This window comes from Schistocerca americana, chromosome 10 (genome assembly GCF_021461395.2).
Source record: "Schistocerca americana isolate TAMUIC-IGC-003095 chromosome 10, iqSchAmer2.1, whole genome shotgun sequence".
Lineage (NCBI taxonomy): Eukaryota > Metazoa > Arthropoda > Insecta > Orthoptera > Acrididae > Schistocerca > Schistocerca americana.
Window position 1 is genome coordinate 106469045 of NC_060128.1, and position 24553 is coordinate 106493597.

The 24553-nt window shown below is 46.5% G+C and overlaps 1 protein-coding gene across 1 annotated transcript in view; it reads right to left on the bottom strand.

Annotated features, from left to right (window-relative positions):
- The window catches only part of LOC124552281 (tyrosine-protein kinase Fer-like), a 124993-nt gene that overhangs the window by 56951 nt on the left and 43489 nt on the right, over positions 1-24553 (bottom strand). The window contains exon 3 of the mRNA XM_047126559.1: positions 13000-13176. Coding sequence (XP_046982515.1) covers positions 13000-13176 — 177 coding nt within the window. The remainder of the gene's footprint in view (positions 1-12999; positions 13177-24553) is intronic.

Sequence of the window (24553 nt, forward strand, 5' to 3'; positions counted from 1 at the left end):
TGCCGTCAGGCATTCATGGCCTGTTCGGGAGGAGTTTACTTTTATGTAAGCGTAGGCTTCCGCGGCCGTAGTCTTCTTCAATAAAATTCTTCAGGGTATCAGACCGCATCGTCATAATTTTAAATTGCGCCAACGTTTCGGCCAGCGTTGCAGCTAGCCTTCATCAGGGCCTTACGTTAACTGCTAAATGAACACACTTGGATTCCTTAAATAGCTGCACGAGAAAACCATGTCGTTACTTGATTGGCTGTACTAGGAGGAGGAGGAGGGGTGAAAGGTATGCTTTATTGGTGTTTCCTTTATTATCTGTTATTGGCTGAAATAGCTGTTTTCTATTGGTCTTTATATTAATCCACCCCATTGGAGTAGACGGACGAATAGCGAACAGGTGATGGCTGTGACGTCACACTGTTTCCATGCTGTCCAGAAGCCGGCTGCGGCGTGCCATTGCTTTGTGTGCTCGCGACCACTACTGTGGCTCTCCGCGTGTCCGCATGGGCCGCCACGGCTCTGCCGCCGCTCCGTAGCCCTGCTATTGCAGGCAGCCAAGACCTCGGAAGCTTGTACCCATCCTCTCTATTCATGTTGGCGGGTCTTTTGGCTATTTCTATCGCCTCTCTAATCTTTCTTTTGAAAGTGAGCGGCTGTTTCGCCAGGACGCGGGCTTCTTGAAAAAATATTGGTTTCCCGCACTCGTCCCGGTGTTCCGCCACTGCTGACTTAGTGTGTTGTTTCAGGCGGATATATCTTTCATGTTCCGAGAGCCTAGTGCTGATCGGACGTCCCGTCTCACCTATGTAAACTAATCCACACGCACAACCAATTTCATACACGCCAGCTGTGTGTAGTTTGTCAACTGCATCCTTGGTAGAACCGAGCATATCTGATATTTTGTTTCTGCTTCGGAAAATTGGTTTGATGTCGGCTTTTCGTAGAATTTTGCCAATACGTTCGGTGACCCCTTGTACATATGGTAACACAGCAATGCTCTGTGCCTCCGTCTCCTCTTCCCTATTAGTCTTCTCCCTTGTCGACATGGTGCTGTCTATCATCTGCTTCCCATAGCCATTAGTTCCGAAGATGGACCTGAGGTGTTCAAGTTCTGTCTTCAGATGTTCTTCGTCGCTTATCCTGTACGCTCTCTTCGTTAGCGTGTGCAGGGCGGACTTCTTCTGCGTGGGGTGATGGTGGGAGGAGGCGTGAAGGTACCTGTCCGTATTGGTTGGTTTCCTGTACACTTTGTGGCCAAGTTTACCATCAGGTTTTCGATAAACTTCCACGTCGAGAAAAGGCAGCACCCCATTCTTCTCTGTTTCCATTGTAAACTGGATTTTTCTATGCTGTTGGTTAAGGTGCTTGTGGAAGTTCTGTAACTCCTCTTTTCCGTGGGGCCAGATGACGAAAGTATCATCGACATAGCGAAGCCAACAATTTGGACGTAATGGTGCGGACTGGAGGGCTGTTTCCTCAAATGCCTCCATGAAAATTTCTGCTGCGATAGGCGATAGGGGTGAGCCCATAGCTACACCGTCAGTTTGTTCATAAAATTGACCTCTCCACCTGAAATAGGTGGTCGTCAGACAGTGGCGCACAAGCTCACATACATCAGGTGCCACGCGTTCTTCTAGGATGTTCACAGTATCTGACACTGGGACATTCGTGAATAGGGATTTGACGTCGAAGCTAACCATCAGATCTTGGTCCGTAACACGCATTTCCTTTAGGAGAGACACGAAGTGAGTGGAATCCTTAACGTAGGACTCGGTTTGATGCACTAGGTGTCGGAGCCTAGGTGCCAGTTCTTTCGCTAGGTAGTAGGTCGGCGAATTTATACTGTTTACTATGGGCCTTAAGGGGAAGTCGGTTTTGTGTACCTTCGGTACACCATATATCCTTGGTGCCTGTGTCACTTGCGGGATGAATCTTCTGGCCTTGTCGAAATTGATTCTAGAGTGCTTGAGCAGTGCCTGCGTCGTTTTGATCACCTTGGCCGTCAAAACGACGCAGGCACTGCTCAAGCACTCTAGAATCAATTTCGACAAGGCCAGAAGATTCATCCCGCAAGTGACACAGGCACCAAGGATATATGGTGTACCGAAGGTACACAAAACCGACTTCCCCTTAAGGCCCATAGTAAACAGTATAAATTCGCCGACCTACTACCTAGCGAAAGAACTGGCACCTAGGCTCCGACACCTAGTGCATCAAACCGAGTCCTACGTTAAGGATTCCACTCACTTCGTGTCTCTCCTAAAGGAAATGCGTGTTACGGACCAAGATCTGATGGTTAGCTTCGACGTCAAATCCCTATTCACGAATGTCCCAGTGTCAGATACTGTGAACATCCTAGAAGAACGCGTGGCACCTGATGTATGTGAGCTTGTGCGCCACTGTCTGACGACCACCTATTTCAGGTGGAGAGGTCAATTTTATGAACAAACTGACGGTGTAGCTATGGGCTCACCCCTATCGCCTATCGCAGCAGAAATTTTCATGGAGGCATTTGAGGAAACAGCCCTCCAGTCCGCACCATTACGTCCAAATTGTTGGCTTCGCTATGTCGATGATACTTTCGTCATCTGGCCCCACGGAAAAGAGGAGTTACAGAACTTCCACAAGCACCTTAACCAACAGCATAGAAAAATCCAGTTTACAATGGAAACAGAGAAGAATGGGGTGCTGCCTTTTCTCGACGTGGAAGTTTATCGAAAACCTGATGGTAAACTTGGCCACAAAGTGTACAGGAAACCAACCAATACGGACAGGTACCTTCACGCCTCCTCCCACCATCACCCCACGCAGAAGAAGTCCGCCCTGCACACGCTAACGAAGAGAGCGTACAGGATAAGCGACGAAGAACATCTGAAGACAGAACTTGAACACCTCAGGTCCATCTTCGGAACTAATGGCTATGGGAAGCAGATGATAGACAGCACCATGTCGACAAGGGAGAAGACTAATAGGGAAGAGGAGACGGAGGCACAGAGCATTGCTGTGTTACCATATGTACAAGGGGTCACCGAACGTATTGGCAAAATTCTACGAAAAGCCGACATCAAACCAATTTTCCGAAGCAGAAACAAAATATCAGATATGCTCGGTTCTACCAAGGATGCAGTTGACAAACTACACACAGCTGGCGTGTATGAAATTGGTTGTGCGTGTGGATTAGTTTACATAGGTGAGACGGGACGTCCGATCAGCACTAGGCTCTCGGAACATGAAAGATATATCCGCCTGAAACAACACACTAAGTCAGCAGTGGCGGAACACCGGGACGAGTGCGGGAAACCAATATTTTTTCAAGAAGCCCGCGTCCTGGCGAAACAGCCGCTCACTTTCAAAAGAAAGATTAGAGAGGCGATAGAAATAGCCAAAAGACCCGCCAACATGAATAGAGAGGATGGGTACAAGCTTCCGAGGTCTTGGCTGCCTGCAATAGCAGGGCTACGGAGCGGCGGCAGAGCCGTGGCGGCCCATGCGGACACGCGGAGAGCCACAGTAGTGGTCGCGAGCACACAAAGCAATGGCACGCCGCAGCCGGCTTCTGGACAGCATGGAAACAGTGTGACGTCACAGCCATCACCTGTTCGCTATTCGTCCGTCTACTCCAATGGGGTGGATTAATATAAAGACCAATAGAAAACAGCTATTTCAGCCAATAACAGATAATAAAGGAAACACCAATAAAGCATACCTTTCACCCCTCCTCCTCCTCCTAGTACAGCCAATCAAGTAACGACACGGTTTTCTCGTGCAGCTATTTAAGGAATCCAAGTGTGTTCATTTAGCAGTTAACGTAAGGCCCTGATGAAGGCTAGCTGCAACGCTGGCCGAAACGTTGGCGCAATTTAAAATTATGACGATGCGGTCTGATACCCTGAAGAATTTTATTGAAGAAGTTTACTTTTAGTTTTCATAAGAGTCTTGCCAGGATTCCTTCTAGCGAACTGCAGCAACCTTTCCAGTTATCTACTAATGTGTCACAGTAGAGGTCGACATACCACATCGATCTTATCTGTGAGACTCATCCCGCATATTGAGGTCCTCAGCTGCATCACTTCTAGCCAACCATCATTGCCTTGTTTTGTGATAGTTCATTCACAAACTGTTACGCAACATATTTTATAAAGTAACATTCTGGTAGTGAATGTCGTTGATTCTTCAACGCTGCGTCATACTGCGGACAATATTCACTACTGCCAAACTCTTCTTCTACTTTCCTTTTACTGTGGTGAGGGAGACCTGTTATTTGCTGCTGCCAAAACAGCTCTTCGTAGGTGGTCCTGGATGCCGAATTTAACTCAAAAGCAGCAAAAGGTCATAAAATAGTTTGGTGCGGAAAGCAGCCATCGTGATCATGTAACGACAAAGAATTACCTACGTTCTTTGTCCACATTGCAGGTGCCTTGGTGACAGCCTCTCTTCCGCAAAAATGCTTTGTATGAGTCAGTAGAAGAAATTTCTTTTAGGAATAAGAAAATCGAAAAGCCAAGTGCAGCCCTCAGAACGGCAGGAGACCGGCTGTTTATCTGCAACCGTGTCATGAAAGAATGTTCGCTAGAAATCCAAGTAACGTAGACTCTGATTGGCTCACAATAATTATTTCTGTAGAAGGCGCGCTTTTGCAACGGTGTTTAGCCGGCCGCTGTGACCGAGCGGTTATAGGCGCTTCAGTCCGGAACTACGTGGCTGCTACGGTCGCAGGTTCGAATACTGCCTCGGTCATGGATGTGTGTGATGTCCTTAGGTTAGTGAGGTTTGCGTAGTTCTAAGTCTAGGGGGGCTGATGACCTCAGATGTTGAGTCCCATAGTCCTTAGAACAATTTGAACCAACCGCGTTTACACATAAGCCTTTTGATTGGCTGGGGTTAGAAACCTGTCATGGAGCGGTAGGGTTTTCCTGCCTTCATCCCTGAGCCAAAACATCACTAAGTAGCCATGACAAAATCCGTGAGAGCAGAAGTAGTTTGTCAAATTTATATTTAAATTATTACTAGTCGGAACATTATTACTGGTCGGAACTTGCAACGTCAGCTACAATTGGCTGGCAAAATTCCTGTGTTGGCAGACCCAGCCAAGTTTCAGTGAGTTAAGTCAGTGGACAGTTACTGCCGGGTCATGAAGAAGAACCACACGTGATGCTGGCCGCACGGTGTAGCCGCGCGTTCAGGGCGCCTTGACACGGTTCGCGCAGCTCCCTCCATCGGAGGTTCGAGTCTTCCCTCGAGCATGGGTGTCTGTGTTGTCCTTAGCGTAAATCAGTTCAAGTTAGATTAAGTAGTGTGTAAGCCTAGGGACCGATGACCTCAGCAGTTTCATCCCATAGGAACTTACCACAAATTTCCAAATTCCAAAACTTGATACTGTTGTGGCGATGCATTGGGAGATGTCTGCATATTCAGAAATGAGTCCAAGGGTCGAACTGAACTCACAATCTCCGCCTTCCACATATAAGAGTAGTGAAAATAAGCTGCCGATGGAGCAGTCAAATCGAGGGAGGATGGAAGGCTAGTTAACTTCCATGAGGATTTAGTTGGACAGTTTCATCGTCCACAGCCAGCTTTTGTATCCAGCTTTCACTTTGCCGATTCTACTGGTGCACTTGCTAATTGTCCTATATTCTTTTTAAACCTTCACCGGTCAGAATCATTGGCCATATTCACCATGTACACTAGTGGCCATTGAAATTGCTACACCAAGATGAAATGCAGATGATAAACGGGTATTCATTGGACAAATATATTATACTACAACTGACATGTGATTACATTTTCACGCAATTTGGGTGCATAGATCTAAAGGTATCAGTACCCAGAACAACCACCTCTGGCCGTAATAACGGCGTTGATACTCCTGGGCACAGAGTCAAACAGTGCTCGGATGGCGTGTACAGGTACACCTGCCCATGCAGCTTCAACACGATACCACAGTTCATCAAGAGTAGTGACTGGCGTATTGTAACGAGGCAGTTGCTCGGCCACCATTGACCAGACGTTTTCAATTGGTGAGTGATCTGGAGAATGTGCTGGCCAGGGCAGCAGTCGAACTTTTTCTGTATCCAGAAAGGCCAGTACAGGACCTGCAACATGTGGTCGTGCATTATCCTGCTGAAATGTAGGGTTTCGCAGGGATCGAATGAAGGGTAGAGCCACGAAAGCCACGAGAGAATGCGAACAAGAGGTGACCGAGACGTGTAACCCATGGCACCCCATACCATCACGCCGGGTGATATGCCAGTATGGCGATGACGAATACACGCTTCCAATGTGCGTTCACCGCAATGTCACCAAACACGGATGCGACCATCATGATGCTGTATACAGAACCTGGATTCATCCGAAAAAATGACGTTTTGCCGTTCGTGCAGCCAGGTTCGTCGTCGAGTACACCGTCGCAGACGCTCCTGTCTGTGATGCAGCGTCAAGGGTAACCGCAGCCACGGTCTCTGAGCTAATAGTCCGTGCTGCTGCAAACGTCATCGAACTGTTCGTGCAGATGGTTGTTGCCTTGCAAACGTCCCCATCTGTTGACTCAGGGATCGAGACGTGGCTGCACGATCCGTTACAGCCGTGCGGATAAGATGCCTGTCATCTCGACTGCTAGTGATACGAGGCCGTTGGGAACCAGCACGGCGTTCAGTATTACCCTCCTAAACCCACCGATACCATATTCTGCTAACAGTCATTGGATCTCGACCAACGCGAGCAGTTATGTCGCGATACGATAAACCGCAATCGCGATAGACTTCAATCCGACCTTTATCAAAGTCGGAAACGTGATGGTACGCATTTCTCCTCCTTACACGAGGCATCACAACTACGTTTCACCAGGCAACGCCGGTCAGCTGCTGTTTGTGTATGAGAAATCGGTTGGAAACTTTCCTCATGTCAGCACGTTGTAGGTGTCGTCACCAGCGCCAACCTTGTGTGAATGCTCTGAAAACCTAATCATTTGCATATCACAGCATCTTCTTCCTCTCGGTTAAATTTCGCTTATGTAGAACGTCATCTTCGTGGTGTAGCAATTTTAATGGCCAGTAGTGTAGTTTCACATTATGCTTTCGTGGGTCGACTCCCGCTGCGCCAAGGCTAGATTTCATAATTATAGTCCTTTTATCCATTTATTAAATTCTTACATAGTTAATTCAGTGGTTGATCCAATTGTTTGATTTTTGTGCTAATGAACGAAATTGTTATAGTGAGTTCTAGTCTCTTTTGCTGCTTGATGACCCTTTCGTTAATAATGGTGTGGCACCCGTACTTTCATGGTGAACAGGACCACAATTTATAGTTATCCTTCAATAAAACGTTTCTGTTGCATTAAAAAATGAAATGAGCGTATGGCGCCGTTGACCGGGAGGCCCCTATATGGGGAAATTCGGCTGCCGAGCGCAAGTCTTATTTCAGTCGACGCCACATTGGGCGACTTGCGCGCCGGTGATGTGGATGAAATGATGATGAGGACAACACAACACGCAGTCACCGAGCGTAGAAAAGCTCCAACCCGGCAGGGAATCGAACCCGGGCCCGCTTGCATGGGAGACGGGCACGTTACCACCCAGCTAAGCGGGCGGACGTTTCTGTCACATGACATTGTTTTTCTTAAACTTGCATGATTTTATCGGAAGGTTCCTTTCTTTGTAGGTCCACATCTACACTCCTGGAAATTGAAATAAGAACACCGTGAATTCATTGTCCCAGGAAGGGGAAACTTTATTGACACATTCCTGGGGTCAGATACATCACATGATCACACTGACAGAACCACAGGCACATAGACACAGGCAACAGAGCATGCACAATGTCGGCACTAGTACAGTGTATATCCACCTTTCGCAGCAATGCAGGCTGCTATTCTCCCATGGAGACGATCGTAGAGATGCTGGATGTAGTCCTGTGGAACGGCTTGCCATGCCATTTCCACCTGGCGCCTCAGTTGGACCAGCGTTCGTGCTGGACGTGCAGACCGCGTGAGACGACGCTTCATCCAGTCCCAAACATGCTCAATGGGGGACAGATCCGGAGATCTTGCTGGCCAGGGTAGTTGACTTACACCTTCTAGAGCACGTTGGGTGGCACGGGATACATGCGGACGTGCATTGTCCTGTTGGAACAGCAAGTTCCCTTGCCGGTCTAGGAATGGTAGAACGATGGGTTCGATGACGGTTTGGATGTACCGTGCACTATTCAGTGTCCCCTCGACGATCACCAGTGGTGTACGGCCAGTGTAGGAGATCGCTCCCCACACCATGATGCCGGGTGTTGGCCCTGTGTGCCTCGGTCGTATGCAGTCCTGATTGTGGCGCTCACCTGCACGGCGCCAAACACGCATACGACCATCATTGGCACCAAGGCAGAAGCGACTCTCATCGCTGAAGACGACACGTCTCCATTCGTCCCTCCATTCACGCCTGTCGCGACACCACTGGAGGCGGGCTGCACGATGTTGGGGCGTGAGCGGAAGACGGCCTAACGGTGTGCGGGACCGTAGCCCAGCTTCATGGAGACGGTTGCGAATGGTCCTCGCCGATACCCCAGGAGCAACAGTGTCCCTAATTTGGTGGGAAGTGGCGGTGCCGTCCCCTACGGCACTGCGTAGTATCCTACGGTCTTGGCGTGCATCCGTGCGTCGCTGCGGTCCGGTCCCAGGTCGACGGGCACGTGCACCTTCCGTCGACCACTGGCGACAACATCGATGTACTGTGGAGACCTCACGCCCCACGTGTTGAGCAATTCGGCGGTACGTCCACGCGGCCTCCCGCATGCCCACTATACGCCCTCGCTCAAAGTCCGTCAACTGCACATACGGTTCACGTCCACGCTGTCGCGGCGTGCTACCAGTGTTAAAGACTGCGATGGAGCTCCGTATGCCACGGCAAACTGGCTGACACTGACGGCGGCGGTGCACAAATGCTGCGCAGCTAGCGCCATTCGACGGCCAACACCGCGGTTCCTGGTCTGTCCGCTGTGCCGTGCGTGTGATCATTGCTTGTACAGCCCTCTCGCAGTGTCCGGAGCAAGTATGGTGGGTCTGACACACCGGTGTCAATGTGTTCTTTTTTCCATTTCCAGGAGTGTACATTTACATTGATTCTGTGCCAGCCACCGTACGGATTGTGGCGGAGGGTATCCTGTAACACTGCTACTCATTTCCTCTCCTGTTCCACTTTCCAATAGACCGAAGGAGAAACGACTATCTACACTACTGGCCATTAAAATTCCTACACCACGAAGATGACGTTCTACATAACCGAAATTTAACCGAGAGGAAGAAGATGCCGTGATATGTAAATGATTAGCTTTTCAGAGCATTCACACAAGGTTGGCGCCGGTGGCGACACCTACAACGTGCTGACATGTGGAAAGTTTCCAACCGATTTCTCATACACAAACATCAGCTGACCGGCGTTGCCTGGTGAAACCTAGTTGTGATGCCTCGTGTAAGGAGGAAAAATGCGTTCCATCACGTTTCCGACTTTGATAAAGGTCGATTTGTAGCCTATCGCGATTGCGGTTTATCGTATCGCGACATTGCTGGTCAAGATCCTATGACTGTTAGCAGAATATGGAATCGGTGGGTTCTGGGGGGTAATACGGAGCGCCTGCGATGGTGTACTCAACGACGAACCTGGGTGCACGAATGGCAAAACGTCATTTCTTCTGATGAATCCAGGTTCTGTTTACAGCATCATGATGGTCGCATCCGGTCGCATCGCGGTGAACGCTCATTGGAAGCGTGTATTCGTCATCACCATACTGGCGTATCACCCGGCGTGATGGTATGGGGTGCCATTGGTTACACGTCACGGTCACCTCTTGTTCGCATTGACGGCACTTTGAAGTGGACGTTCAGATGTGTTACGAGCCGTGGCTCTACCCTTCATTCGATCCCTGCGAAACCGTACATTTCAGCAGGATAATGCACGACCGCATGTTGCAGGTCCTGTACGGGCCTTTCTGGATACAGAAAATGTTCAACTGCTGCCCTGGCCAGCACTTTCTCCACTTCTCTCACCAGCTGAAAAAGTCTGGTCAATGGTGGGCGAGTAACTGGCTCTTGATGAACTGTGGTCTCGTGTTGAAGCTGCATGGGCAGCTGTACCTGTACACGCCATCCAAGCTCTGTTTGACTGAATGTCCAGGCGTGTCAAGGTCGTTATTACGGCCAGAGGTTGTTGTCCTGAGTAGTGATTTCTCGGGATCTATGCACCCAAATTGCGTGAAAATGTAATCACATCAATACCCAGAATGAGATTTTCACTCTGCAGAGTGAAAATCTCATTCTGGAAACATCCCCCAGGCTGTGGCTAAGCCATGTCTCCGCAATATCCTTTTTTTCAGGAGTGCTAGTTCTGCAAGGTTCGCAGGAGAGCTTCTGTAAAGTTTGGAAGGTAGGAGACGAGGTACTGGCACATCAATACCCGTTTATCATCTGCATATCTTCTGATGTAGCAATTTTAATGGCCAGTAGTGTATATGCCTAATTTATCGTATTTTATATTCGCGGCCCTTAAGCGTATCGTATGTTGGCGGCAGTAGAATCGTTCTCTAAATTTTCTCAATAGTGTTTCTCGAAAACATCATCGCCGACCCGGCGATTCCCATTCGACTTCCCAGTGCACCTCCGTAACACTTGACGGTTGTTCCATCCTAGCAGCCTGCCTCTGAATTGCTTCGATGCCTTCCTTCAGTCCCACCTGGTACGGATCCTAAGGCCTCGAGCAGTACAAGGTGCATTCAAGTTCTAAGGCCTCCAATTTTTTTTCTCCGGACTGGAAAGAGATAGAAACATGCGCATTGTTTTAAAATGAGGCCGCGTTCATTGTCAATACGTCCCAGAGATGGCAGCACCGTACGGCAGATGGAATTTTACCGCCAGCGGCGAGAATGAGAACTGTTTTAAATACTTAAAATGGCGACGTTTTCCTTACTTGAACAGCGTGCAATCATTCGTTTTCTGAATTTGCGTGGTGTGAAACCAATTGAAATCCATCGACAGTTGAAGGAGACATGTGGTGATGGAGTTATGGATGTGTCGAAAGTGCGTTCGTGGGTGCGACAGTTTAATGAAGGCAGAACATCATGTGACAACAAACCGAAACAACCTCGGGCTCGCACAAGCCGGTCTGACGACACGATCGAGAAAGTGGAGAGAATTGTTTTGGGGGATCGCCGTATGACTGTTGAACAGATCGTCTCCAGAGTTGGCATTTCTGTGGGTTCTGTGCACACAATCCTGCATGACGACCTGAAAATGCGAAAAGTGTCATCCAGGTGGGTGCCACGAATGCTGACGGACGACCACATGGCTGCCCGTGTGGCATGCTGCCAAGCAATGTTGACGCGCAATGACAGCACGAATGGGACTTTCTTTTCGTCGGTTGTGACAATGGATGAGACGTGGATGCCATTTTTCAATCCCGAAACAAAGCGCCGTTCAGCTCAATGGAAGCACACAGATTCACCGCCACCAAAATAATTTTGGGTAACCACCAGAGCTGAAAAAATGGTGTCCATGTTCTGGGACAGCGAGGGGGGCGTAATCCTTACCCATTACGTTCCAAAGGGCACTATGGTAACAGGTGCATCCTACGAAAATGTTTTTAAGAACAAATGCCTTCCTGCACTGCAACGAAAACGTCCAGGAACGGCTGCGCGTGTGCTGTTTCACCAAGACAACGCACCCGCACATCGAGCTAACGTTACGCAACAGTTTCTTCGTGATAACAACTTTGAAGTGATTCCTCATGCTCCCTACTCACCTGACCTGGCTCCTAGTGACTTTTGGCTTTTTCCAACAATGAAAGACACTCTCCGTGGCCGCACATTCACCAGCCGTGCTGCTATTCCCTCAGCGATTTTCCAGTGGTCAAAACAGACTCCTAAAGAAGCGTTCGCCGCTGCCATGGAATCATGGCGTCAGCGTTGTGAAAAATGTGTACGTCTACAGGGCGATTACGTCGAGAAGTAACGCTAGTCGGGTGAGTAGTTAATTAGAAAAAAAATCGGTGGCCTTAGAACTTGAATGCACCTCGTAGATTCACCGTACGGAGTGTGACAGAAGGTACCCTGTACCACTGGTAGTCATTTCCTGTAGTCATAGAGCGAGGGAGAACCGACTGTCTACATTACTGGCTGGGTTCTATTACTTAAGAAGCCTTCGAGCCACTCACACGTGCCTTCATTAACAGCCTGCTACGGGGTCTTTGTCAAATGTTTTCTGGAAATCTATGGTCCAAGCATTATGGTCATCAGTCCCCTAGAACTTAGAACTACCTAAACCTAACTAACCTAAGGACATCACACACATCCATGCACGAGGCAGAATTCGATCCTGCAACCGTAGCAGCAGCGCGGTTCCGGACTGAAGCGCCTAGAACCGCTCGGCCACAGCGGCCAGCTCTGTAAATCTAAAAATGTGGAATCTGCCTGTTGCCCGTAATCCATAGGTCACAGTATATCATGTGAGAGAAGGGCAAGCTGACTTTTGTATGAGCGATGTTTTCTAAGCCATGCTGATTCGTGGACATAACCTTCTCAAGGATTCTGCAGCAAACAGAGCTATAATGTTTCAGGTCCATTCTTTCACCCTTCTTATATACTGGCGACACCTGCTCCTTCTTCCAGTGGATGGCCGGCCGAAGTGGCCGTGCGGTTAAAGGCGCTGCAGTCTGGAACCGCAAGACCGCTACGGTCGCAGGTTCGAATCCTGCCTCGGGCATGAATGTTTGTGGTGTCCTTAGGTTAGTTAGGTTTAACTAGTTCTAAGTTCTAGGGGACTAATGACCTCAGCAGTTGAGTCCCATAGTGCTCAGAGCCATTTGAACCATTTTTTTCCAGTGGCTTGTGACTTGTTATTGGAGGGAGAGACTGACGATAAATTCACCAGGCATTTGACATGCAGCATCTTAGGCATATACTACACAGCCCCACCGACACCTCAGAACCGTCCCAGATATCCGACAGTGTACAACAGCACAGACGGACCGAACTTACCTCCCCGATGCTCTTGATGAGGGTGATGTCCTGGCTGGTGAGGTCGCAGGTGACGTTCTGCACGGGCCTCAGGAGATGCCCGCCCCAGCCGTCCAGCAACAGCTCCCCAGACCTCTGGTAACCCAACACCAGCTGCTCCACGCTGCTGAAGAAAACTCCCGGCCTGCAGTACCAGCCCTGCAACACAAGAGCACTTCTCCCATCTTGCCAAAGGTTCCACCGGGGCCTGCAGCTACGAGGGCATTTCGAAAAGTAAAGATACAATGGCTCGCAGTCCTTAAATAGAACATTTATTTAGAAAAGTTAGTTCCATCTTATTAACTGAATTATTCGATATTTTTCGACATAATCACCCCTGTTATCCAACATTTGTGAGGTCGGTGGACAAGCTTTTGTATCTGTTGTGTACATAGTTCCGTGTAGTCAGCGCGTACACAAGTTTCCCACCAGAGCGCGCCCCGCTAAGCACAACAGCGCAGGCGCAGCGCTCGTCCATTTCCGCACTACAAGATGGCGCTGCCTTAGAGACAGACCAAATTCTGCTTCCGCTGATCCGCGTATTAATATGTAACGCAGCCAATGAGATTGCTGCTAACGTAGAACCTTTTCTCCTCGTGGATCACAATCGTGCAGTGATACCTGAATGCATGAGGTATTATAACGAGTGTACAGGCCTCCGATTAATCAGTCTGCATTAGTCTGTACGAGTCTGCATTTATCTGCACCTGTCTGTACCAGTCTACATTAGTCTGTACCAGTCTATAGTCAAGTTTCAGTCTGTGCCTAATAAGATTATCATATTCGTGTACATAGCCCTGAAGAGAAATGTATAGACACTTTGTCCAGTATCAAAGATATATGAGAATAAGATTAACATACCAAGACCAAAGGAACTTCTGATTGTCAATTGTAAATAGCATCCAGGATCAAGTTACATAATGTTTATGCTTGTTATTTTTTTAATAAATGTGTGTGAAAATTAATCAAGTTCTGTTTAATGTTGGTCACCGTCAATCTGCTACTCTAAGTGTGAAAGTAGCATTTCTATTGTCTGACCTAACGGCAGAAGATAGACACGCCACGATAAGTCCACGAGACATATTGCTGACACTTGCCTACTTCGTTAGAGCGACAAGTCAAATAATCTGATGGTGTGTGTACCGAAGGTCTTACAGTACGCACACCACAGTATCCCACAGTCATAGAAGGTTGCCGACTGTTGTCGGTACCACATTTCAACTTCATCTTTGATCTCTTCATCGTCATGGAATGATTTTCCACCAAGATGTGACTTCAGGTAACGGAAGACATGGAAGTCAGTGGGCGCAAGGTCCAGGGTGTATGGTCGATGGTCCAATACGTCCCATTGGAATTGTTTGAGTAGTGCTTTGGCTACGAGCGCTGTGTGAGGCCGAGCTTTTCATGAAGCAAGCGGACTCCACTTGTCAGCATTCCACTGCGTTTGTTTTGAATTGCCATTGGAAGACGTTTGAAAGTCTGGCAGTACACAGCAGCATTAATTGTCGTTCCAGGAGGCATAAATTCCAACAGAAGAATGCCTTGTCTGCCCGAAAAAACAAAAGCCACGATTTTCTTCGTCGAAATCGAGGTTTTGCATTTCTTGGCTTTTGGTGAATTCTAATGGCGCCATTGCATTGATTGTTGCTTGGATTCAGGTGTATGGTGATAAACCCAAGTCTCATCACCTGTCACAATGTGATCAAGGAACTCATCACCTGCTTCAGCATAGCATGTGAGGAAGTCGAGTGCAAAGCCCATCCTTTTCTTTTTGTGTTCTTCCATTAACAGTTTTGGAACCCAGCGCACACACAATTTCCTGCACCCTAACTCGACGGTCACAATAAAGAGTTGTCACTGACATGTCCGGTATGATGTGAAGCAATTCTTTCAATCTGAGACGTCTATTCTCACGAATTCCTTCCTCCGTTCTCCGAAGAAGGGCAACAGAGATCACAGATGGGCGACCTGTTCTTTGTTCGTCATGAACATCGGTCCTACTTTCAGAGAAATGACGAGACCATTTCGTTACATTTTGTCGATTCGTAATGTTCCCATAAACATAAACAACTTCTTTGTGAATATCCGCTGGTCGCTGCCCTTTTGCATGAAGAAAACGTATGATGGAGCGCACTTCGCTTTTGGCGGGATTCTGAATCGGTGCAGCCATTTTAAACACGACCTGCTCCAACCAGAAGAAACGTTCAACTGCCGAACGACCGCGAAGAGAAAGCTAACGGTTCAAGGTTAACACCAGTCTTGCCAACTTGCCCGCCAAAACTCTTCTGTTCCTCTGGCGTACAGTGTATCTTTACTTTCCGAAATACCCTCGTACATCACTGATCTCCTGCCCAACAGCACGAGGGGCGTTTAATAAATGAGTCAGAGGTTCGTATTACTGTGGATTGCTTGATGCAACAAGAATGAAAACGACAGTATGTGATCAAAAGTATCCGGACACCTGGCTGAAAATCTTAGAAGTCCATGGCGCCCTCTATCGGTAAAGCTGGAATTTAATATGGTGTTGGCCCACCCTTATCCTTGATAACAGCTTCCACATTCGCAGGCATACGTTCAGTCAGGTGCTGGAAGGTTTCTTGGGGAATGGCAGTCCACTATTCACGAAGTGCCGCACTGAGGAGAGATATCGATGTCGGTGAGGCCTAGCACGACGTCGACGTTCCAAAGCACCCCAAAGGTGTTCTATGGGATTCAGCATTCTGAGCAGGCCAATCGATTACAGGGATGTTATTGTCGTGTAACCACTCTGCCACAGGCCGTGCATTATGGGCAGGTGCTCGATCGTAATGAATCGCCATCCCCGAATAGCTCTTCAACAGTGGGAAGCAAGAAGGCGCTTAAAACATCAATGTAGGCCTTTGCTGTGATAGTGTCAAGCAAAACAACAAGGGGTGCAAGCCCCCTCCACGAAAAACACGACCACACCATAACACCACAGGCCTCCGAATTTTACTGTTGGCACTACACACGCTGGCAGATGACGTTAACCGTTCATTCGCCTTACCCACACTCTGTCATCGGATCGCCACATTGCGCACCGTGATTCGTCACTCCACACAACGTTTTTTCAGTGTTCAGTCGTCCAATGTTTACACTCCTTACACCAAACGAGGCGTCGTTTGGCATTTACCAGCGTGATGTGTGGCTTATGAGCAGCAGCACGACCATGAAATCCAAGTTTTCTCATCTCCCACCTAAGTCATAACACTTGCAGTGGATCCTGATGCAGTTTGGAATTCCTGCGTGATGGTCTGGATAGATGTCTGCCTATTACACATTACGGCCCTGTTCACTGTAGGTGGTCTCTGTCAGACGTGATCGGCCTGTACGCTTTTGTGCTGTATGTGTCCCTTCACGTTTCCACTTCACTATCACATCGGAAACAGAGGACCTAGGGATATTAAGGAGTGTGATAATCTCGCGTACAGGCGTATGACCCAAGTGACACCCAGTCACCTGACCACGTTCGAAGCCCGTGAGTTCTGCGGAACGCCCCATTCTGCTCCCTCACGATGTCTGATGACTACTGAGGTCGCTGATTTGGAGTACCTGGCGGTAGGTGCCAGCATAATGCATCTAATATGAAAAACGTATGCTTTTGGGGGTGTGCGGATACTTTTTATCTCACAGGGTTGTTGTTGTTGTGGTCTTCAGTCCTGAGACTGGTTTGATGCAGCTCTCCATACTAATCTATCCTGTGCAAGCTCCTACATCTCCCAGTACCTACTGCAACCTACATCCTTCTGAATCTACTTAGTGTATTCATCTCTTGGTCTCAGTCTATGATTTTTACCCTCCACGCTGCCCTCCAATGCTAAATTTGTGATCCCTTGATGCCTCAGGACATGTCCTACCCACCGATCCCTCCTTCTAGTCAAGTTGTGCCACAAACTCCTCTTCTCCCCAATTCTATTCGATAACTCCTCATTAGTTATGTGATCTACCCATCTAATCTTCAGCATTCTTCTGTAGCACCACATTTCGAAAGCTTCTATTCTCTTCTTGTCCAAACTGGTTATCGTCCATGTTTCACTTCCATACATGGCTACACTCCATGACACTTCCTGACACTTAAATCTATACTCGATGTTAACAAATTTTTCTTCTTCAGCAACGCTTTCCTTGCCATTGCCAGTCTACATTTTATATCCTCTCTACTTCGACGATCATCAGTTATTTTGCTCCCCAAATAGCAAAACGCCTTTACTACTTTAAGTGTGTCATTTCCTAATCTAATTCCCTCAGCATCACCCGACTTAATTCGACTACATTCCATTATAATCGTTTTGCTTTTGTTGATGTTCATCTTATATCCTCCTTTCAAGACACTGTCCATTCCGTTCAACTGCTCTTCCAAATCCTTTGCTGTCTCCGACAGAATTGCAATATCATCAGTGAACCTCAAAGTTTTTATTTCTTCTCCATGGATTTTAATACCTACTCCAAATTTTTCTTTTGTTTCCTTTACTGCTTGCTCAATATACAGATTGAATAACATCGGGGAGAGGCTACAATCCTGTCTCACTCCCTTCCCAACCACTGCTTCCCTTTCATGCCCCTCGGCTCTTATAACTGCCATCTGATTTCTGTACAAATTGTAAATAGCCTTTTGCTCCCTGTATTTGACCCCTGTCACCTTCGGAATTTGAAAGAGAGTATTCCAGTCAACATTGTCACAAGCTTTCTCTAAGTCTACAGATGCTATAAACATAGGTTTGCCTTTCCTTAATCTTTCTTCTAAGATAAGTCGTAAGGTTAGTATTGCCTCACGTGTTCCAACATTTCTATGGAATCCAAACTGATCTTCCCCGAGGTCAGCTTCTACCAGTTTTTCCATTCGTCTGTAAATAATTCGCGTTAGTATTTTGCAGCTGTGACTTATTAAACTAACAGTTCGGTAATTTTCACATCTGTCAACACCTACTTTCTTTGGGATTGGAATTATTATGTTCTTCTTGAAGTCAGAGGGTATTTTGCCTGTCTCACACATCTTGCTCACCAGATGGTAGAGTTTTGTCAGGACTGGCTCTCCCAAGGCTGTCAGTAGTACTAATGGAATGTTGTCTACTCCCGGGGCCTTGTTTCGACTCAAGGTCTTTCAGTGCTCTGTCAACCTCTTCACGCAGTGTCGTATCTCCCACTTCATCTTCATCTACATCCTCTTCCATTTCCACAACATTGTCCTCAAGTACATCGCCCTTGTATAGACCCTCTATATACTCCTTCCACCTTTCTGCTTTCCCCTCTTTGCTTAGAACTGGGATTCCATCTGAGCTCTTGATATTCATACAAGTGGCTCTCTTTTCTCCAAAGGTCTCTTTAATTTTCCTGTAGGCAGTATCTATCTTACCCCTAGTGAGATAAGCCTCTACATCCTTACATTTGTCCTCTAGCCAAACCTGCTTAGCCATTTTGTACTTCCTGTCGATATCATTTTTGAGACGTTTGTATTCCTTTTTGCCTGCTTCATTTACTGCATTTTTATATTTTCTCCTTTCATCAATTAAATTCAATATTTCTTCTGTTACCCAAGGATTTCTAGTAGCCCTCGTCTTTTTACCTACTTGATCCTCTGCTGCCTTCACTACTTCATCCCTCAGAGCTACCCATTCGTCTTCTACTGTATTTCTTTCCCCCATTCCTGTCAATTGTTCCCTTATGCTCTCCCTGAAACTCTGTACAACCTCTGGTTCTTTCAGTTTATCCAGGTCCCATCTCCTAAAATTCCCACCTTTTTGTAATTTCTTCAGTTTTAATCTACAGTTCATAACCAATAGATTGTGGTCAGAGTCCACATCTGCCCCTGGAAATGTCCTACAATTTAAATACTGGTTCCTAAGTCTCTGTCTTACCATTATATAATCTATCTGACACCTTTTAGTATCTCCAGGATTCTTCCATGTATACAACCTTCTTTTATGATTCTTGAACCAACTGTTAGCTACGATTAATTTATGCTCTGTGCAAAATTCTAACAGACGGCTTCCTCTTTCATTTCTTAGCCCCAATCCATATACACCAACTATGTTTCCTTCTCTCCCTTTTCCTACTGTCGAATTCCAGTCACCCATGACTATTAAATTTTCGTCTCCCTTCACTACCTGAATAATTTCTTTTATCTCATCATACATTTCTTCAATTTCACAGGGTATGTCAGATGAAATTATGAACTTGAGGAAAAAGCACGTGATTTTTTTTCGATGTGTACTCTAATATAATATTTGCTAAAGGTAGAAATGGACGGTACATACATCTCAGGCACTGTTACTGTTGAAAATCTGAGTCGTAGATCAAGATCGAAAATTTAGGAAGCAAAAACCGGACAGAAATTCATTGTGCGTTAAGCGAAGTTGGTTGTGAGTGTACAGTGGACCGTAGAACATTTTCACGTTGGGTTAATCGTTTTCGTGGTGGGCATATGAGCATAGACGATAATTCAAGACCCAGAAGACCAAAAATGTCAATGGATGAACGAAATGTTAAACATGTAGCAGATGCGCTTGAAGAAGGTCGCAGTACAACTTGTGGGGAACTCTCTGAAACCACGGGAAATTCGCCAGTACCAACATTGAGTATCCTGACAAGTGATTTGAAGAAGAGAAAAAAATTTCTACGAGATGGATCCCACACTTGTCTGCTGAACAGAAGCAGTAACACCTGGACAGTGCAACCTTGCGACCGTGAAAGTCTAGGATTCTTGGGTCGAATTCACGCTACTGATGAAATGTAGATTAGGGACTTTGAACCAGAATTACACAGTCCAATGAGTGGGGAAGTTCGGATTCTCCACGTCCAAAAAAATTTCGACACGCTCAAACAAATCCCAAGCAAATAATGATTATTTCTTGTGCCCACCAAGGAATCACAATGACAGACAGAGTCCCATTTGGAGCAAGTGTCACACCAGTGTATATTCGCAACTTCACTCAACACCTGCACAGAAAAATGCGCAAAATCCGACCTCAGTTGCTTGAGACTTGTTCACTCTTTCTCCACGACAATGCACATCATCTGCATATTGGCAATGTGGTAGATCAAAAATTGGGCGTATACGGATGGGAAATGTAGCCACATCCTCCCAATGGCCCTGACATGAGTCGACTGGACTTGTTTCCAAAGCTGAAAAAACCTGTGTGTGGACGTCGTTGCGTTTCTCTGGAAGAGGTTTCTACCATCATTACCAGAGCCCTTCAGCAGACGAACGGAAGTGGTGTCCTGGATGGAATAATAGAGCTCCTATGGCGTTGGGATTCAGTCATAGAGAAGCAGTGGGACTATATTGAAGTACTTTAAAGATATATTGAAAAAAACACGTACATGAAAAATAAATGTGCATTATTTATTAAATGTCCCTCGTAACATGAAGACTTCACCTAACTGATACAACTACAGTAACAATAGACTATTAAATTTTTTGGTGATTTGGGGGCATGTGGAGCACAGCTGCCACCTCTGGAGGCAACAATAGCTCTCACCTGGCAGTACACTGAGTCAAACTGCGCTCGGATGTGAGTTGTGGGTTCGACATTCCACACTGCCCCGGTCCTATATATCATGTTTTCTGAATCGTAGGTTCTGGTAAGTGGTGTCATGTGACAGATCTAGATGACGTGCTGGCCTGGTTGAGAGTCGAACATCATCTGTCTCGAGGTAGATGAGAACAGCATGGGAAACATCTTGTCTTGCATTATCTTGTTGAAAGATGATTAGTGGAACCTTCAAAGATAATGCACAGCCACCGGGCTTAACCTGTCAGAAATGTAATGACTGCTGTGTGCATTACCAGCCATGAGTGCCAAAGGTGATTGTGTTGTGTAAACAATGGATATCGTACCTCATAGAGTACAACGATGATCAAACGCATTGCAACGTTCGCTCTTCAGAGCCTAAACAGATAAAAATATCCAATGTGATGCTGTATACAATTCATGAGACGTCTGAAAACATCATGTATGTGCTACTCCGACGTCCATTGTGCACCATTGCAAGGGTGTCTCTCTCTGGTGTTTTGGGAAGGGAAGATACAATAATGGTGGCCTTGCTGACAGTCCATACTGCACCAAACGTTTCCACATTGGTATGTTGATACCTGTCTAGTTGGAAACAAAACTGTTTCCTAGCCCAAGGAAGATGAGGTGACAATAGAATCGCCTGCAGCCGAGCTGAAAATATGTGTCTCCTCTCTCGCGCTATTCACGTGGTGCAGATGCACCACTGAAACCATCTATTCAGTAGTTGTCGTTGATCCCAGCCAACGCAATGTCATGGAACGATACGCTATAGAATCGACCAGCAGAGCACAAAAAGAGCGAATGTGTTCTTGTTTCTTTAAGGCTTAGTACCTTTCAAAATCTCCCTAAAACCTTGGCATACAAACATATCCTTCCCTTTTTAACGTTCAACTCAAACTCCCACAAGCTCCCTTAACTGTAACTCGCTCACATCCACTAGTCCATCACTTTAAGTCGCCCATTCCCAACCCACTACCACTTCCCCATTCTCGCTCACTTATTCAATCCAACTCTTTGTCACTATCTCTCTCTCTCTCTCTCTCTCTCTCTCTCTCTCTCTCACACACACACACACACACACACACACACACACACACTGTCTCCTATCCCACAGCCACAGTCTCCTTCGTTCTGTCCTGCTACCCTGCTACCACAGTCTCCTCTCACTGTCACATCTCCCTCTTGCTCTCTCTTACTGCTATCTCATTCATTCCTTCCCACTCCCACTGTCTCTTCTTACGGTCAGTGTCTCTCTCTTACTCGTTGTCATTGTCATAGATTCTGTATCTCATTATCACTGGCTCTCAACTACATCCACTTTCACCTTCTCTTTATTCCAGTTATATTGGCACTTCCTCACTGTTTTTCTAAGCACTGTTCTGTCACTGTCAATTACACTGGTGTCCAAAATTAAAGCATCAAACAGAAATTTTTCGAGATTGCGATTATTTTGCCACAGAGCAGTAAAGTAGAAACAGTGTAAAGAATACAAAACATAATCAGCTGGGTTATGCATAACGGTAGACAAGTTGTTTCTTTTTTTCTAACTTAAGACGGCAAGAGCTGACAAGTGCGAGAATTATCGCACAATCAGCTTAACAGCTCATGCATCGAAGCTGCTTACAAGAATAATATACAGAAGAATGGAAAAGAAAACTGAGAATGCGCTAGGTGACGATCAGTTTGGCTTTAGGAAAAGTAAAGGGACGAGAGAGGCAATTCTGACGTTACGGCTAATAATGGAAGCAAGGCTAAAGAAAAATCAAGACACTTTCATAGGATTTGTCGACCTGGAAAAAGCGTTCGACAATATAAAATGGTTCAAGCTGTTCGAGGTTCTAAAAAAAGTAGGGGTAAGCTATAGGGAGAGACGGGTCATATACAATATGTACAACAACCAAGAGGGAATAATAAGAGTGGACGATCAAGAACGAAGTGCTCGTATTAAGAAGGGTGTAAGACAAGGCTGTAGCCTTTCGCCCCTACTCTTCAATCTGTACATCGAGGAAGCAATGATGGAAATAAAAGAAAGGTTCAGGAGTGGAATTAAAATACAAGGTGAAAGGATATCAATGATACGATTCGCTGATGACATTGCTATCCTGAGTGAAAGTGAAGAAGAATTAAATGATCTGCTGAACGGAATGAACAGTCTAATGAGTACACAGTATGGTTTGAGAGTAAATCGGAGAAAGACGAAGGTAATGAGAAGTAGTAGAAATGAGAACAGCGAGAAACTTAACATCAGGATTGATGGTCACGAAGTCAATGAAGTTAAGGAATTCTGCTACTTAGGCAGTTCTATGCAGAATCGGAGAGGAAATAAATATGTGGAAAACACTGATAAGGAGAAGGGATAGGATGATAGGACATCTGCTAAGACATGAGGGAATGACTTCCATGGTACTAGAGGGAGCTGTAGAGGGCAAAAACTGTAGAGGAAGACAGAGATTGGAATAAGTCAAGCAAATAATTGAGGACGTAGGTTGCAAGTGCTACTCTGAGATGAAGAGGTTAGCACAGGAAAGGAATTGGTGGCGGGCCGCATCAAACCAGTCAGTAGACTGATGACCAAAAAAAAAAAAAAAAAAGTCGATGACCGGGCTGTCCAGAGGATCTGGATGAAGGGAAAGGTGCCTTAACCTGTTGTTTGCAAGTTGGTGGCTAGTTGGAAACCATCCGGCACTTACAGTACTGTTCTTGCTACACAGCGGACGTGGCCACGCAGACATTCGACCTCAAATCCTGCACCGCAATTGTAAAGTCACGCAGTGTCACGGTAGCATCCGTGTTTCCTTCTCCTCCAGCTGTACAACAAGCCACCAAACTTTCACCTCATGGGGCGAAGTCACCAGCTATCTTATCTGAGGTTGAAATAACGCAAAACTAATTTTAAACCTCACACTTGATTTAGTGTGCAAAAAAAAAAATTGCATCCGCTTCAGTAGTGGAGTTCCCAGAACCCTTCTGATCACAAGGGAGACACTTTGCAGCATACTTCTCCGCGCTATGTCACTTTATAAGCCAAGTTTCCGCCCCACATCGGATTTTACGCGCGTGTTTTACGTCTACAAGTAGGATGTCTTTGAATTTCTGTATCTCGGAAACAGATAAAGACATCAAGAAAATTTTGAGCGCCATTCGAGAGCTTAAGAATACGAGCTCTCTTCAAAAAAAACGCAAAACTTTGTACACGAAATTTTTCTGCGCTTACCTTTTACTTATTGTGCATGGCCCCCTTTGACATACTCTCCTCCACATTTGAGACACAGCTCCTAACGCTGTTTCCCTTTCTGGAAGCTGTCTTGGTACGCCTTTTGCTGGCTCATGCGAAGCGCCGTCTGCGAATTTTCTTTATCTCGTCTATCGTTGCAAATCTTCGTCCTGTCAATGGGGTTTCCTACTTCGGTTGTAAAAGAAAGTCCGCAGGCGCCAGGTTTGGAGGGTACAGAGGATGAGGTAGTACAGTGATTTGGTTTTTTGTGCAATAGTCACGCACCAGCAGGGATGGAGGTGCGGGTGCGTTATCGTGATGCAAGATCCATGAATTGTCTCGCCACATTTCAGGCCATTTTCCTCCCACAGGATTTCATGACATGATCCAATTGAAATGTTACATTCTTCTGCAATCTCTCGAACAGTCAGTCTTCGACTGGTATGCACATTTTGTTGATGTTCCTGACATGAGCATCGTCGGTAGATGTAGTAAGGTGGCGTGATCTCCTGACCTTCATTTCTTACATATTCCGACCTCACCATCTAGTATTCTCCGTATCAAGACGTTTCATTCGAGCCCAAACTCGATAGGGTAGAGTCAATTTTACAAATTTCCATGTAATCAATATCCAAATCTAATAAATAAATCGCAAGTGCGCATCGGGATTAAAAATTCGAGGCTGGCGTATACAAACATTCAAGACACGATGGACACAGTTTTTGTTCGGTGGAGGCAACCAGCCCGCTGGAAAGTCCATAGGAGGGTGAGTTAGCACGCAGCAGTGCCG